Source organism: Aspergillus versicolor, assembly GCF_001890125.1.
Source record: "Aspergillus versicolor CBS 583.65 unplaced genomic scaffold ASPVEscaffold_1, whole genome shotgun sequence".
In the NCBI taxonomy this organism is placed as follows: Eukaryota; Fungi; Ascomycota; class Eurotiomycetes; order Eurotiales; family Aspergillaceae; genus Aspergillus; species Aspergillus versicolor.
In genome coordinates, this window is record NW_024467524.1 from 201,100 (window position 1) to 214,682 (window position 13,583).

Here is a 13,583-nt window from a genome sequence, read left to right on the forward strand (position 1 = left end):
TTGGCCCTTTATGTGGAATTTTCATCCAACATATTCCAACACCGTTCGATTGAACGCTAGATCGTCTAACACTTAAACAGATTTGTATAGAAGTTTCGTGAGTCCGTCTCGCCCGAGCTGTAGCGAACTGTGGAGCAACCACAGTAGTGAATGAGCAAGTGAATGAAGTTCGCATGTTAATTGACAGTTTAAGGGCACGCGTCCAGTGGCGAAGAAACTGGAATAACACAAAACGCGTTTTATTGACATCCATCCTCTCTGCCCCTATCCAAACACCTCGGGAGAACTGTTTCATCCTCAGCTCACACGATGGTTGCCCCTCAAGGCCTCGACGAGGCTGATATGCGTAACCTCATTGAGCAACAGATGCGCACCCTACAGGCCGCTCAGTCTCGAAAAGGCCAGCATCCCGATATCATGCAGTCGCGCGAGATGACCATCATGCAATTCATGTTTCAGCAGAAGATATCGACGATCAACCCGATCCAGAATCCCGTTCGTACCTCGTTCTTGCCACCGGCTTATCCTCCGTCGGTTGCCCCGTTGGATATGCTCCAGACGTGTATGTTCAAAGACCTCATGCTGGAAACCCATCATCGTGGCTCCTACATCGTGTTAAGGGCCGTAACACCTCCAAGTCTGATGCTGGGAGCGATGCTGATTGTCGAGGATGAAGAGGGGGATGTTGTTCAGCTGACACTTTATAACCAGGATGTACACCTTACTGGAGATGGCCGACTTGCGCAAGGAACAGTGATGGTGGTGAAAGAACCCTATCTGAAGGTCGTGGCTGCCGGGAATCATGCTATTCGCGTTGACCATGTTTCCGACATCATTTTTGTACCTGAATATGATCCCATCGTCCCACTGTCATGGAGGCCAAAAGTCATGAATGCCGATGGTTCTGCCAATGATTGGAAAGTAGCAGGAAATGACAAGTTCAGCCAGGGAAAGTATCACCAGGCTATCGATTGGTAAGATATATCTGGTTCTTTTGTAGACAGAGCTGACGTGGGCTATAGCTACTCCCAGGCTCTGAAGTGCTCTCCATCCACGGCCGAAATCGTCATTATCAGGCAGAATCGTGCACTCTGTTTTCTGAAGACCCATCAGTTTGACGCAGCACTTCGCGACCTTGACGGATTGCCCGAGCCCCAACCCTCCAAGAAGACCCTATTTCGCAAGGCCCAAGCCCTGTACCACCTCCAGAGATTCCAGGAATCTTGCGAAGCTCATCAAGCCCTCGCCTTAGCCTGTCCCAACTATGACGCCGCCAAAGCCGAGTTCAAAAGAGCTCGCGAAAGGCTTAAGGAACAGAAACACGGTCGGTATCAATTCAAGCAAATGCAAGCAGAGGCAAGGAAACGCTCTCCACCCGTTCTGGACCGCGCCACCTACATTGGCCCAGTCGCCGTCAAACACACGAAATCCCGAGGACGAGGATTGTTTACCACCAGGCCAGTGCAGGCAGGCGATCTGTTGATCTGTGAGAAAGCCTTTGCATATGTGTTCTCCGACATTGCCAACCCTGACCAGCACCGTTCGATTCTCATAAACATAGAAACGAGCGAGATGACAAAGGGTGTTGATGTAGACTTGACCCCCTTGGCCGTGCAAAAACTGCAACAGAACCCATCTATGGCGCCAGCTGTCACCGCTCTACATCATGGATCGTACAACCCCGTCACCGTTTCGGAGGTTGATGGTATGCCTGTCGTGGATACGTGAGCCGCCTTCAGATACATCTCAGAGCCATTATGCTAACATGTCCAGATTCCTCGTTGACCGGATTCTGTCAAATAATTCCTTCTCTTGTCCGCGTTCCTCGCGGGAGCACTATATCCATGCCCTGCGACGCAGCCCAAAAGTCGAGCTCGACAAGGATTCTCCCTCTGGCGGCCTTTGGCCTATGGCCTCGTACATCAACCACGCCTGCCATTCCAATGCTAGGAACGCGTTCATTGGAGACATGATGGTCATTCGTGCCACTGAGGATATACCTGCAAACACTGAGATAACAATCTGGTACAGAGCGGCGGACTACGACTCCATGCCCAGCAACATGCGCCACTGGGGGTTCGACTGCACTTGCGTTCTGTGTCAGGACTATCGAGAAACTGAGAAAAGTGCAACTTCAGCAAGGAAATCGGAAGTTGCCGACATGCACAAGGCCCTCTCGCGCCAGGTTCCACATTTCGCCAAAGCCGAATCTATCATTTCTGCCACGGAGAAGACATATCGTCGACCAGCTTTGGAAGTCCCGCGCCTCGAGCTCTGGGAAATGTGTCTTGCTCTTGCAAGCAATCACGCTGCACACAACAACCCCCGCAAGTCTGTCAAGTTTGCCTTGAAAACTCTAGAATCACTCAGTTACGTCGTTACCGGCGCGGAGCTCCCATACGTCCCTGGTACTCAGCTCCACGTAGAGAAATGGGGCATGCTCCAGGGCAGAGCTATCCGCTGCTGGATGATTCTTGCTAGGGCTTATATCAAGATTGCACCACGACTCGTTTCCCAGGCGGTGGCATACGCCAGGCTCAGTTACAAAATGTGGCTGGGCGAGGATGAGACTTTCGATCAGACAATCGACCTCTGGTCTGACCGTCTCGATGGGCTTATTGATTCGGCTAGATAGGTTTTCTCAGTTTTATCTTTGCTGTGGTCTCTTCGAATCTCTTTCTCTTGTTTGCCCAGATATCCAAGTCGTTTGGAGGAATTTTCACCCCATGTACGAGTAAAATTCAACTTTGATAATTCGCAATGGAGTATTGAATGAAGAAAAGTTTCTGTGTAAATTATTTTCTCCTGCTGTATTTCATCCACATAGCCAGAAATAACAGGCTTTGTTGGTCTAAAGCTACGCTCTACAGAATGGACTTCTTCACGGCTCGACTTCTTGGGCATAATATTTTTTTCTTGCATTTAGTTAAGCTTGAAATTAATGACTCGAACAAAACGACAAAGCAGTTTCTGACAGGTTTTTCTTTTCATATTTCCCATCTTTTTCTTTCTTTCAGAGCCTGGGGATTGGACAATGCCACGTATCATATCGGCACCTTAGAGCATATCCCAGTCCTCGGCTGGCTCAGCGGTTGCCTTCTCATCGGTGGCATGCTCCTCGTCAACGGTGGCCTCGTCAGTGGTGGCATCATGAGCAGTGCCTTCACCGGTAGTGCCCTTCTTGGAAGCAATACCACCCTCGTCTACAGTACCCTTCTCGTCTGTGACACCGGGCTCGCCATTGGTTTTCTTCTGCTCGGAAGTACCATGAGTAGTAGTGCCCTCGGTAGCAGCGCCCTCAGCAGTACCCTTATTCTGAGTAGCGCCCTTGTCCTGATCAGACACCTGAGGACGAGAGATCTTGACACGAATGCGCAGATCATCAGGGTTCTCGGGACTGCGGGACCAGATCAACACGACTCCCTCACGGAGGAGATTAATTGTCTTCGCAGTCTTCGGATTAATCCTTCCCCCAATATCCAGGGTAGCGGTGCCTCCGTCGACGCGTACGGTGGTCACGACTGTCTTTGGCGCGGGGGCTCGCTGTGACCGGTCCTTGTCGTCGAGGCCCTTGAGTTTTGCCCTGCCGGTATCAGCAGCACGATCACGCTTGTTCTTATTACCGTCAGTGTTCTTTTCGGACTTCGAGACGGGATCCGAGGGCTGGGCTGGAGCTTGGAATGCAGTGGCCCTTGGGTTCAGGTTTCCGGGGTAGCTGTGCATGAACCGAGTGCGAGGGGGCAACTTAAGCTTGTCATCTTGAGCAGCCCTCTGATGGTAATCAGTGTTGACGAGACTTGCCGGTCTGGTATTTAATGGTGGAATCGTGTGTTGAGTTGTCATTGGGGTTGGGTACGCCAGGGGCTGTAACCAGTTCCGGCCTGTGGCAAGGCTATTGAGTTGATATTGGCGGCGTACCTTTTGACATCTAGGGTAGCTGTAGCCCTGGAGAGCGTCTGTCTGTTGATCTATGTACGGCTGGAGCCATTGTTGAGCATCGAAGCTGTTCGCATTGATTGCCCCGTATGGCTGAAAGTTCGGTACAGCCACGGTTGGCGGGAGTTGACCAATGTCGTCTTGAGCGAGGCCAGGCAGTCCACGTTGCCAGTGTGAATTAGTGGGAGCTGTGTTGCCAGTTCCAACGGGGTCTCCCCGGCGTTTATCAGCCTCTTGTTGAGCCAGCCTCCGCCGAGTGGCTGCCCGCCTGCCCTCCCCGGCCCAGACAGCGGGATTGCCAACGAAGTCTTGCGGGTTTTCCAGTGCCGCCCAGTCCATGTATGGTGATATCAGCCCTGAGAAGCTGAGACCTCCTGGTGCTCGCCGAGGGGTATTGGACATTTCCAGTGTATATGAATCAGCTATCGCCGTGTTTGGGTCGTAGTTAGTATGGTGAATGCATGGGCCACAAGCCAACAGTTTGGCCCCCGCTGACCTTGAAGAACGATGCGGGGAACACTTCAGACAGCATTGGTATAGCGGCCATCCCTCCCAGTTTGGCAGACGGATCCGATTGAACTGGTATGGGCTGTCTATGCTGCCGAAGATGGACGGTCCTTGTCGTTTGCCGAATGCAGCTCGGTTGATGCCACTAGTCTTTGTCTTGGTGATCCTGTCGATACCATACAGAGGCTCACCGGAGCAGTCCCTTTCAATGAACGGCAAAGAAGGTAAAGTTGAGGCCCCGGCCGCGTCGACATTCGAAGGGTCCTTCTTGGCCAGAGCGAACCACGCGGGTAAAGGAGCCTCATGGTACTCTTCCACAGCAGTATCAGGATCATAGATGTACTCATCACCCATCTCGTCCTTCAGCCACGCCTCCAGGGGGATTTCGTGGTTCCACTTAGCCTCCTGTCCAGGCGCAGCCCCCCAGTTCCGATTCCAAATGTTCCAATATTTCCACGCCATGCGCACGCGGGTGGCTAGGACATCGTCGGGTGGTATCTCGCCCTTCTCCTTGTAAATGCTCTGTTGCAGCATGCTCAAGTGCGTTTGGAACCGATGGAACGGCCCATTAGGGATTGGTTGGCGCTCCATCGTGGCCCACTCCCAAAAGCCCGGGGGGTTCATGTACTCCATTGCTTTCCAGGGACCGAAGGGAATACCGTGCTTGCTCCATTTCGGATCCCAGATGCCTTCCTTCACCCACTGCTCCTTGACCAGGGCGCAGGCTTCCTTAACGCTCATGTGCTTCCCAGTCAACGGGCACCCGGTGATCCTGTCCACGACGAGAGTTTCGAAAAGGTTGCGTGGGCGAGTGGCGTTGTGGGCCTTGCACAGGATCTTTCTGATTTTGAGACGGCGTTCCTGTTCGGTTGGATTCATGGTGACGGCAGGGCGCTTGTTGCTGGTGTTTTTGAGATGGGCCTCGATGGCCGCAACGTTGCGACTATGTTCCTGCATGGTTGCCTCCATTTTGTGGGCGGAGCTCTTGTTGGTGGCTGTGTTGAGGTCGGCGTCGATGGCAGCAACAATGCGGGCGGCCTCTCTCATATTCTCGGCGTCCGAATTGATCATATTCTCGCGTTCAGGCATTGGAAAGAACGGAATATTGAAGTAGAAGTGTAAAGTAGAGGATGTAATGTAGGGTGTCAATAGAAGTGTCAAGATATCAGTCTGTGTTCAGTTTGAAGACAGAACAGGATAATCCACATCAGACAGAAACTGCTGCCCTATTTATAAACGAGGATTTCTGTGCTATCACTTAGCGAGAGTGTTCTGTGTAACACATATTCACAACTTCACTAGCAGTATGGCTGATAGTTACTGCCGCCTTCACGGTAGCAGTGAAGTGTGAAGGTCGGGCGTTGTGTATAGATGCATAGTCCAGCTTAATCAGCCGTAGCCACCTCACATATTTTCCTTACAGAGTAGATGAATTATTTACTGCGCCTAGGTTTAGCTTAGTGAAGTGGCAGCTTGTAAAAGACAATAGTCAGTCAACCCACCATCCGCGAGCAAGGCGTTCTACCTTTCCTTCTGGCACCACCTTGAGTTAGCTATGCCGGGTGTATTTGCTCTTTGTAGAGTCCTTGCTATCTCGACGGGATGTGTACCAAGAATACGAAAAGTTTTTGCACGGCGTCTCGCTAATGGATAGTCATAATTGAGACAGTGGCGGTTCTGGCAAGAAACTCGCAAATCGGGCATAACCATGCAAGCATCTGTAAACAAGTAAACAATCATAACATTCTATCGTAGTCTTCATACAAACCCCTAACAGCTCTGTTTTTTTTTTTTTTTTTTTTTTTGTCTCTTTTATTTTCCCCAGGGTCGAGCCATGAGGCAGGAATCACCTCAGATGCGACTGAAGGGGTAAAGCTTGTGTATCTGGATCTGGTACTGCGTTTGCGCTCTGCAGTTATGTACCAAGATAATGTGCGTAATGCACAAAGTGCACCAGGGCAAAACATCTCCGTGTTGGCGAGGTCAACACCAATACAGAACACCTGCCAATCAAGGTACTGCGGGTCAACTAAGGATTACAGAAAGCGAATTGCGGCAAGTCTGTGCCAGTGTGTCCAGATATTACCAGTAACAAAAATAATAGAGCAGTAACCAAAAATATCACAATTATGCCGTAACTGAGACATTTTATGTAAATGGTTTTATGCAAAGCTAGCCAAGCGTTATTCCGCGGGCCGAGATACGTGACTTTTCGTGGCTGCTGGCATGCTGGCTGGCATGTGCTGACCTTATTAGGGCTGGCTCGCTTGGTCCGTATTTAACCTGGCCAGACCCTGCAGTTTATACAAGCTGGTCTGGCTCCTTGAACGCCCGCATTCGAGTCAGTCATGTCGAAGTCAGATCGCAAGAGTCATAACACCCCGCCCTCATTCTCCGCCAGCAATCTATTTTACAGCCACTACGATCGATTCCGTTCAGCATTGGTCGAGATTTGATTAATCATGAGGCTATCCAGCAACTGGCTAGACCCTGTATACAGGGACACTACATCACATGTAGTAATCCCTGCATCGGACCCTCACGGCGTTTCCTGCAGCGAGCCGCTGGCGAAGCGGAGAAGATGGCTATATCTTGGGCATGAAACCCGCTTATGCACCCCAGAATCCGCCTTTTCTTGACCTGGTCTGATTCCTCGAGGTGACACCTGCCATTCGCTATGCATATTCCAAGATACCTTCCTCTACTGGTGCTGCCGGTGGTCGTCACTGCTACCGTCTCGGAGGTACGCTCGGATTACCACGATATCTCTCTCGTCCAGGTAGACGGTGTCTCTCAGGATGAGCTGCACGTGTTCATGACTCGAGCACTGGATATAGGCGACATCGTGGATAACATCAAAGGTCTCATCGAGCCAATCCTCGACCTGATCAAGCCAGAGTCGCTCGACAATATCAACACCATCATCACCAATCTTGCCTCGCTCCTGGGAGATGGGGGTGCTCAGGACACCAAGAACCTCGTGGGGACCATCTCTGACCTGTTGAACTCGGATGCAATCCAGGATCTCACGGACCAACTTGGACCGCTGCTTCCAGTGCGTATCTCTCTATTTATAATGCTAAAGACTAATCATCTAGACGTTGCTTGACTTGCTCAACTCGGACTTGATTAAGAAGCTCAAAACTATCCTTGATAATGCAAGTATCTTGTTGACACACGACACCGCCGTTCAGATACGCGACCTGATTAATGATATCGCTCCGGTATGTATCTATACAACATTACCAATCTCTCTAACGTTGTCCAGCTCTTCGACTATCTAATGGAGATCATCAAGTATCTCATCAATCTATTCTTCGGCGATAGCGGTAGTGGAGGCAGTGGAAGTGGTGGCGACAACGGAGGGAGCTCTACAACAACGGCCTCCTCACCATCAGCGACACAGACTGGAAGTTCTGGTGACGACTCGGGGTCTTCAGGCTCCGGGTTCGACTTCGACCTGGATCTAGGCTCCTCTGACAGTGATGACAGCTCAAGTGACTCTGCGTCCGGCTCTGGCACATCTGGCTCAGGGTCCGACCTTGACTCCTCAGACGGAGATTCCAGTTCGGGCTCCGACTCGTCATCTTCGTCAACCTCGGGTGACTCTGGGTCTGATTCCAGCAGTGGCTCGGATGGCTCGGACGGGTCGGACTCTGGAGGAACGGAAACTGGACCAGACAGTCCAGAGTTCACCGGCGCAGCGAGCAAGATCAACCCATACAGTGTATCCAGCGCTCTTGGTGCATTAGTTGCCGTTTTGGCCATTTAGGAACTACTCGGCCTACAAGGACTGGCAGACAGCCGAACATATTGCTTAATGTAATCAGACATCCATAGGACCGAAACCACCCTCATTAATATACATGTTAATCACAGTACAACCCTAAAGACTAAACACTAAACATTATACCGCAGACCTTCCTCTCACGGGAATCAACTCCGTCGCCGACTCCATAGGCAGAGTCTCAAAGTCGTCAGGGATATCCTCGCTCCTCCCGCGTTCTTCAAAGAGTGCCGTCTCGTCAATAGGTGTATCAATGTACTTATTTCGGACAGACTGGTCTTTTGTAGTGTAGCTTCCATTCTCAGCACTGTTGTTAATGTTGTTGGACCGACCCCGCGGTGTCGCGGTATTGTAAGGGGTATAAGAGGACTTTGGCTGGCGACCAAGAACGACGATTGCGCGTAGACGGGGGACAGAAGCCGTTACTATTACGACTGTTCCTTCGGTTCTGGATTGTCAGTATTGTTTGGGTAGATGGGTGTGGGTGCTTACAAGAACCAGATTGCCCAGAGGCCCATGGCTTCTATAAACTCCAGTTAGCATTAACTCAATGGCGGTGTTTGACAGTACGTACGGCTAAACTCAAAGGTATTCATAATTCGGATCTGGACTGTCTTCAGAATAGCAGCGATCATGGCCCTATACGCTGTTAGGTATGTCCTGGCTGTGGGTGGTGAACGCACAATAAACTCAAGGACAGAATTGAGCAAAGCGCGATTTTATTGGAGCGGTGGGTTTTGAGGGAGAGGATAACGACGAGGCCGATTACCGTCAGAATAAGGTCCGTCAATGCGTTGAATGCTGCGCTGGTCAGTATCAATGTGAAGTATGGACTTGAGTTGCGCACCCCCTTGGAAATACCCATACTTCTGAACAACAACGGCACCCTGACACTTCTGGATCAGGCTGAGAGGATCCCATAATGCACTCGCCGGTTGACACTGCGTAAACTGCAAAATGCACGGGATTATATTGATAACCAGTTGCAGACCGACGAGCACCCACAGCCATTTCCGTCGCGGGTTGTGGACGGTGATAACCGACGAAAGGAGGAAGAGGATAAAGGAGATGCGACCGAACAAAGGCGCAAGTACCCCAAAAGGCATCGAGATCATGACAAATTTCAAGACGTTGACGATCTTGCTATAGCTGAGGCTCATAACGCTGGCCCCGAGGCCGTAGTGTGTTGATGCGGTGCAGAGTGCGGATGCAACGCCTTGACAGACCTGGGTCTGTTAGATAGACACAATAAAGTGTAAGGGGACGAACATAGGCACCGAGCATCACAAAGTCATCGATGGTGAACTTGCGGAGGACGAAGAACTGCGAGTACGCTCGGAGGAGCATGACCACGGTACAGATGCCATATTCCACCCATATGGTGGCATAGAGAGCCTCCTGCGAGATCGAATTACGGTCTGTACCGCTCTCCATGTTCATGATGCTGGTAGTAGAGAACGTGCACTTCGCGACAGTCTCAGGTGTTTGAGACTGGCATCGAGTGTATCGTCCCCTGCATTCGTAGAAAGTATTACTGACAGAGCCTTGCGGTTATTCTCTCGTCGGTGAGCAGGCCAGATACGACAGGACCCGACGACTGGGATCAACCAACAATCGCAGGCCATTCCCTCCAGTCGAAGATCCCGCTGTGGACCGGATCTGCAGTTGACAGGGTTGTGGATCTCGATTATTAGACTCATCGAGTCCGTCTGCAGATCACACGTGTAGCAAGTCGTGGCGGACTTGTGTGATCGCACTGTCAGTATGCCAGGCAACTCGATCTAATAGTAACTTGACAGATATTGAGAATTGTATACAGCATAATGGCCGCCCGCACAACGCGCTAGACGGCTGTATCACCTTGCCATAGTCAAAGTAAAAAGAATATACTGCTCCATTGGGCCACGACTCTTCGACCAGCCCAATCCCCACCAGAGTGATTCGCCCATCCTTGCAGGAACAAAAACATTGGTCTGACTTGGCCGCAGGATTCCAAATGCCGGATTCATTTCAGTGTGTCTGAATGGTCAGCTCGTAGAATTCAATCGAGATCGGACTTGGCTTCAGCGAACAGATTCTGTCAAGCGGTCAAGCCCTAATTCGGTGTCCTCGCACGAGTCAGTTGCATTTCCACAGCTCAGCGCGGGAGAATGGATGCAGATAAAATGATCTATCAACTTCATGTCAGGCACCTTCACCACCCCTGCACCTCGTGTGCCAGCACGGTGGACTGCCACTCTACCTGCAACACAATTGTTGTACGGAGAATAGTTGAAATTCAATAGTTTCAGACTATGGACCTCTGGTCATTCGTACTAGAAGTAGGGGCAACCAGAATAGTATTCAAACTACCAAACCACCCCATCAGACCAGACATCCCAATACTTGGCATCTCAGTTTGTGTGACGCTCCTCGGCATCCGCACGCTCCAGCTCAACATCCTTCCCAACAGGCACATCAACATTAATCGCAGTATTGCGGTGCATATCCATCGAATCCTTCTTAAAAACATTCACATAAACCGGAAAGATAAACGCCAGAATATACCCCATCATCGGGATCGCCATCGCCAGGTGCGCGTTTTTGTTCGTCTACCTGCGTCAGCATTCCTCACCACCAAGAATGGTTTACATACCACAACAGCACCCATCATCGGAGGGAACACGGTCCCTCCTGAAATCGCAGCGACGAGGAACGATCCTCCGACCTTTGTATGTCTCCCGAGACCGCGCAGGGCGAGGGAGAAGATCGTTGCGAAGCAGCACTACAATATTAGCTTTATCACCAACGTTGTCAAGTGGAAATACCGATTCGAAGCAGAAGACAAGAATGCAGAGCGCGACAGACACCGCGCCATTCGTGTTCATTGCGGCGATTGCAAAGACAATACAAAGACCCAAGTACACCGTCAGCATATACCGCGGCTTGAACGCCTTCATCATCATCAACCCGGTCGCGATGAACCTGTTGGCCGCATACAGACCCTGCGCGATGGCAAGCAGATCGGCTATTCCATTAGCACGCATCACCTATTAAAGACAGACAACATACAAGACATAGCAGACGAATAACCCGCCTCGAGACAGAAGTTGATAAAATACCCTGCGAGGGCAATCTGCGCCCCGACATAGCAGAACTGGCTCCAAACGCCGAGGAACAGGTTATACTGTTTCTTCAGCGGCGGACTCTCCTCTTCGCCATCGTGGATCATGCTCTCAAGCGCCTGCTGGTCCGCATCGGTGATTTCAGGGAACGGGGCGAGCAGAAATAAGATTATCAACAGCCCGACGAAGCCGGCTACACCGAGGTATACCCACTGCACATTCTTGAGACCCTGGTCTGTGTCGACCGTATTTTGGAAGAAGACCCGGGTTGCAAGGAGGGGCGCGACGAATGTCCCGACGCCTTGGACGGCTTGGGCGAGGTTCAGTCGGATCTCGCTGTATCGAGGGGGTCCGCAAATGGCGAGGAATCTACACTGTTAGCTGGTCCTATACTCATCGGGTGGGCTGCGTACGGGTCTGCGGCGGTTTCAAGGGTTGAAAGACCTGCTCCGACGACCTGAATGATCAGAATCAATCAATTCTATAATCAGGGGAACGGAACGTACAAACATGCTTCCACAAAATCCACCGAACGATTTCTTCACGCCACTCGGCCAGAAGAGAAGGCATCCGACGGCAAGAGTTGCCAGGCCTGGTGGTCAGCGACGCCAGCGATTGTCGGAAGATACTCACCTGCCATGAACGTCACCCGAAACCCGAATCTGCGATTAATCCATCCCGAGATGGTCAACGGGCAGACAAAGTACGCCCCGAAGTACGACGCCTGTAGACCGCTGGACTTGCTGGCGGTGATGTTTAACGTGGTTTGGAAGTGCGAGTTGAGCACGTCGAGCAGTCCGTATGCGAAACCCCAGAGGAAGAACAGGATTGTAACTAAACCTGTTAGCAGTGCACGCCATGCTTCATGTTGAAATAAATACCTAGCGCATTTGGTAGCAGAGACTGGCGCAGTGTCAGGTTGACCGCACTCGTGACGGCATTGTCGTTGACGGTGATCTTGCGCTTGTAGCAGCCCATGGCGACGGTCAGTATGGACTTTTCAGTATCGTACGGGGTGCAGACTCAGAAAAAACTGGCTTATATGCCAGGCAGGTCCACGGAGTAGTCCATCTCGGGAGAATGCACGGCGAAGTCGGCTGCACCATCGGCATTGAACAACAAAACATACTAGACCCGGGGTATCGAACCAGGGGGGCCAACAAATAAAACAACGTGAATGGCCACCTCGGGTTCATTTGACCCGTGTTCAACCCCCTGTCCAACGCAGCGTTGCGTTTTGCCGTGTGACCAGACCATCAAGCATTTGCCTCCATAGCGCCAACCCTAGAGAGCACCAGGAGCGCCGCTAATTTAGTCTGTTCCTCGGCTCACCCTCTCCCCCATTCCCCATGGGCACTCACATTCGGGGCTGGAAAAGGTCGGCCAAATGCGGGGTTCCCTGATGTCTCCCGCCACGCGTCTGTATGCCATCGTTGCAATTCCTGATGTCTGATACGAGTACGAGCTAGAGTGTCTCCGCGATATACAGCTACCTGTCTATTCCCATGAGCTTGGCTTCTGGCCTCTTGCCATTCAGAATACTTGCATTCCCGCTGTTTTCTCAGCGCAGTTGGGAAGCCGACGCAGTTCTTCTATTCGTTTGCTGCGTAGTAAATGGGGTGTTCTGGATCCCAGTTTCGCCAGTCTCAACACCGGGAAGGACAATGCCGGCGCTGAGTTCCGGCAATACAAACAGCGCACACCGGAGAACCCTCATCTACTTGTTGTATATATCTGGATCATGTACCAGGCTCTCTTCAACGGAGGGCGACATCCCATGCCTTACACTACGAGAATATCTGAGCAATACAAGGTGGAAACTTCCGTCTAACAGACTCTCTGAATCCTGATAGAATCGCCGCTTTCGCTGTCCCGCAGTCTGTCTCATAATCATTTATCTCAGCATTGTCAGTGTCGTCTTCCGAGTCTTGGTCGGCATCGTCCAGCAGCTCCGCATTATTGTCTTTCTTTGTAAGCTAGGATAGAGTGTGAGTTGCCCAGACGATGTGGGAAGTTGAAGTCGTTGTAGGCGGCCCATAATCCATGGTAGATAGCATTTCTACTCCGATGGGTTCGGTACTCGAACGGGACGAACCTCCAGAGACAGCTCAGTGCGGGGCAGTGCCACTAGTGCCTATCTTTTTCTTTTCATGTACCATACCTCATGCAGAGGGGGGAGTGATCATGCAAGTTGTCCTTGTTGTCGCAGTTGATAGGCCGTGCAGGGTTGCGCGCAGCTTAGCGCTGAT

At 51.3% G+C, this 13,583-nt stretch overlaps 5 protein-coding genes across 5 annotated transcripts; 2 read left to right on the top strand and 3 right to left on the bottom strand.

Annotated features, from left to right (window-relative positions):
• Window positions 1–342: 342 nt before the first annotated feature.
• On the top strand, window positions 343–2,635 carry ASPVEDRAFT_120985 (uncharacterized protein; the record flags this gene model as incomplete). The annotated part of the gene is made up of 3 exons (XM_040805843.1): window positions 343–974; window positions 1,023–1,724; window positions 1,774–2,635. 3 exons carry the CDS (start codon window positions 343–345, stop codon window positions 2,633–2,635), a joined length of 2,196 nt encoding a protein of 731 aa, XP_040661599.1.
• Window positions 2,636–2,900: 265 nt separating this feature from the next.
• Window positions 2,901–5,532, bottom strand: ASPVEDRAFT_871257 (uncharacterized protein; the record flags this gene model as incomplete). The annotated part of the gene is made up of 1 exon (XM_040817984.1): window positions 2,901–5,532. The coding sequence occupies one exon, from the start codon at window positions 5,530–5,532 to the stop codon at window positions 3,058–3,060; it is 2,475 nt and encodes an 824-aa protein (XP_040661600.1). The 3' UTR covers window positions 2,901–3,057.
• A 1,242-nt stretch (window positions 5,533–6,774) lies between these two features.
• Window positions 6,775–8,397, top strand: ASPVEDRAFT_35147 (uncharacterized protein). The gene is made up of 3 exons (XM_040810935.1): window positions 6,775–7,498; window positions 7,542–7,667; window positions 7,712–8,397. The coding sequence occupies exons 1-3, from the start codon at window positions 7,121–7,123 to the stop codon at window positions 8,213–8,215; spliced, it is 1,008 nt and encodes a 335-aa protein (XP_040661601.1). The 5' UTR covers window positions 6,775–7,120; the 3' UTR covers window positions 8,216–8,397.
• ASPVEDRAFT_35148 (uncharacterized protein) lies at window positions 8,098–9,755 on the bottom strand. Its single transcript, XM_040810936.1, has 6 exons — window positions 9,500–9,755; window positions 9,078–9,456; window positions 8,914–9,031; window positions 8,805–8,869; window positions 8,723–8,753; window positions 8,098–8,678 (listed from the first exon to the last, which is right to left on the bottom strand). Exons 1-6 carry the CDS (start codon window positions 9,668–9,670, stop codon window positions 8,351–8,353), a joined length of 1,092 nt encoding a protein of 363 aa, XP_040661602.1. The 5' UTR covers window positions 9,671–9,755; the 3' UTR covers window positions 8,098–8,350.
• An 809-nt stretch (window positions 9,756–10,564) lies between these two features.
• Window positions 10,565–12,575, bottom strand: ASPVEDRAFT_206226 (uncharacterized protein). Its single transcript, XM_040809436.1, has 8 exons — window positions 12,216–12,575; window positions 11,968–12,168; window positions 11,841–11,926; window positions 11,748–11,791; window positions 11,282–11,703; window positions 11,038–11,237; window positions 10,866–10,994; window positions 10,565–10,821 (listed from the first exon to the last, which is right to left on the bottom strand). The coding sequence occupies exons 1-8, from the start codon at window positions 12,310–12,312 to the stop codon at window positions 10,624–10,626; spliced, it is 1,377 nt and encodes a 458-aa protein (XP_040661603.1). The 5' UTR covers window positions 12,313–12,575; the 3' UTR covers window positions 10,565–10,623.
• Window positions 12,576–13,583: the final 1,008 nt, after the last annotated feature.

Excerpts from the sequence above, each read along its gene's own strand:
- ASPVEDRAFT_35147 (XM_040810935.1), top strand. The coding sequence starts at position 7,121 with ATGCATATTCCAAGATACCTTCCTCTACTGGTGCTGCCGGTGGTCGTC. Across the intron at positions 7,499-7,541 it reads AACTTGGACCGCTGCTTCCA|ACGTTGCTTGACTTGCTCAA; the intron begins GTGCGTATCTCT and ends CTAATCATCTAG. Across the intron at positions 7,668-7,711 it reads TGATTAATGATATCGCTCCG|CTCTTCGACTATCTAATGGA; the intron begins GTATGTATCTAT and ends AACGTTGTCCAG.
- ASPVEDRAFT_206226 (XM_040809436.1), bottom strand. The coding sequence starts at position 12,312 with ATGGGCTGCTACAAGCGCAAGATCACCGTCAACGACAATGCCGTCACG. Across the intron at positions 11,927-11,967 it reads TCGGGTGACGTTCATGGCAG|GCCTGGCAACTCTTGCCGTC; the intron begins GTGAGTATCTTC and ends GCTGACCACCAG. Across the intron at positions 10,822-10,865 it reads CGATGATGGGTGCTGTTGTG|ACGAACAAAAACGCGCACCT; the intron begins GTATGTAAACCA and ends TGACGCAGGTAG.
- ASPVEDRAFT_35148 (XM_040810936.1), bottom strand. The coding sequence starts at position 9,670 with ATGAACATGGAGAGCGGTACAGACCGTAATTCGATCTCGCAGGAGGCT. Across the intron at positions 8,870-8,913 it reads ATTCTGTCCTTGAGTTTATT|GGCCATGATCGCTGCTATTC; the intron begins GTGCGTTCACCA and ends AACAGCGTATAG. Across the intron at positions 8,679-8,722 it reads CTCTGGGCAATCTGGTTCTT|AACCGAAGGAACAGTCGTAA; the intron begins GTAAGCACCCAC and ends CTGACAATCCAG.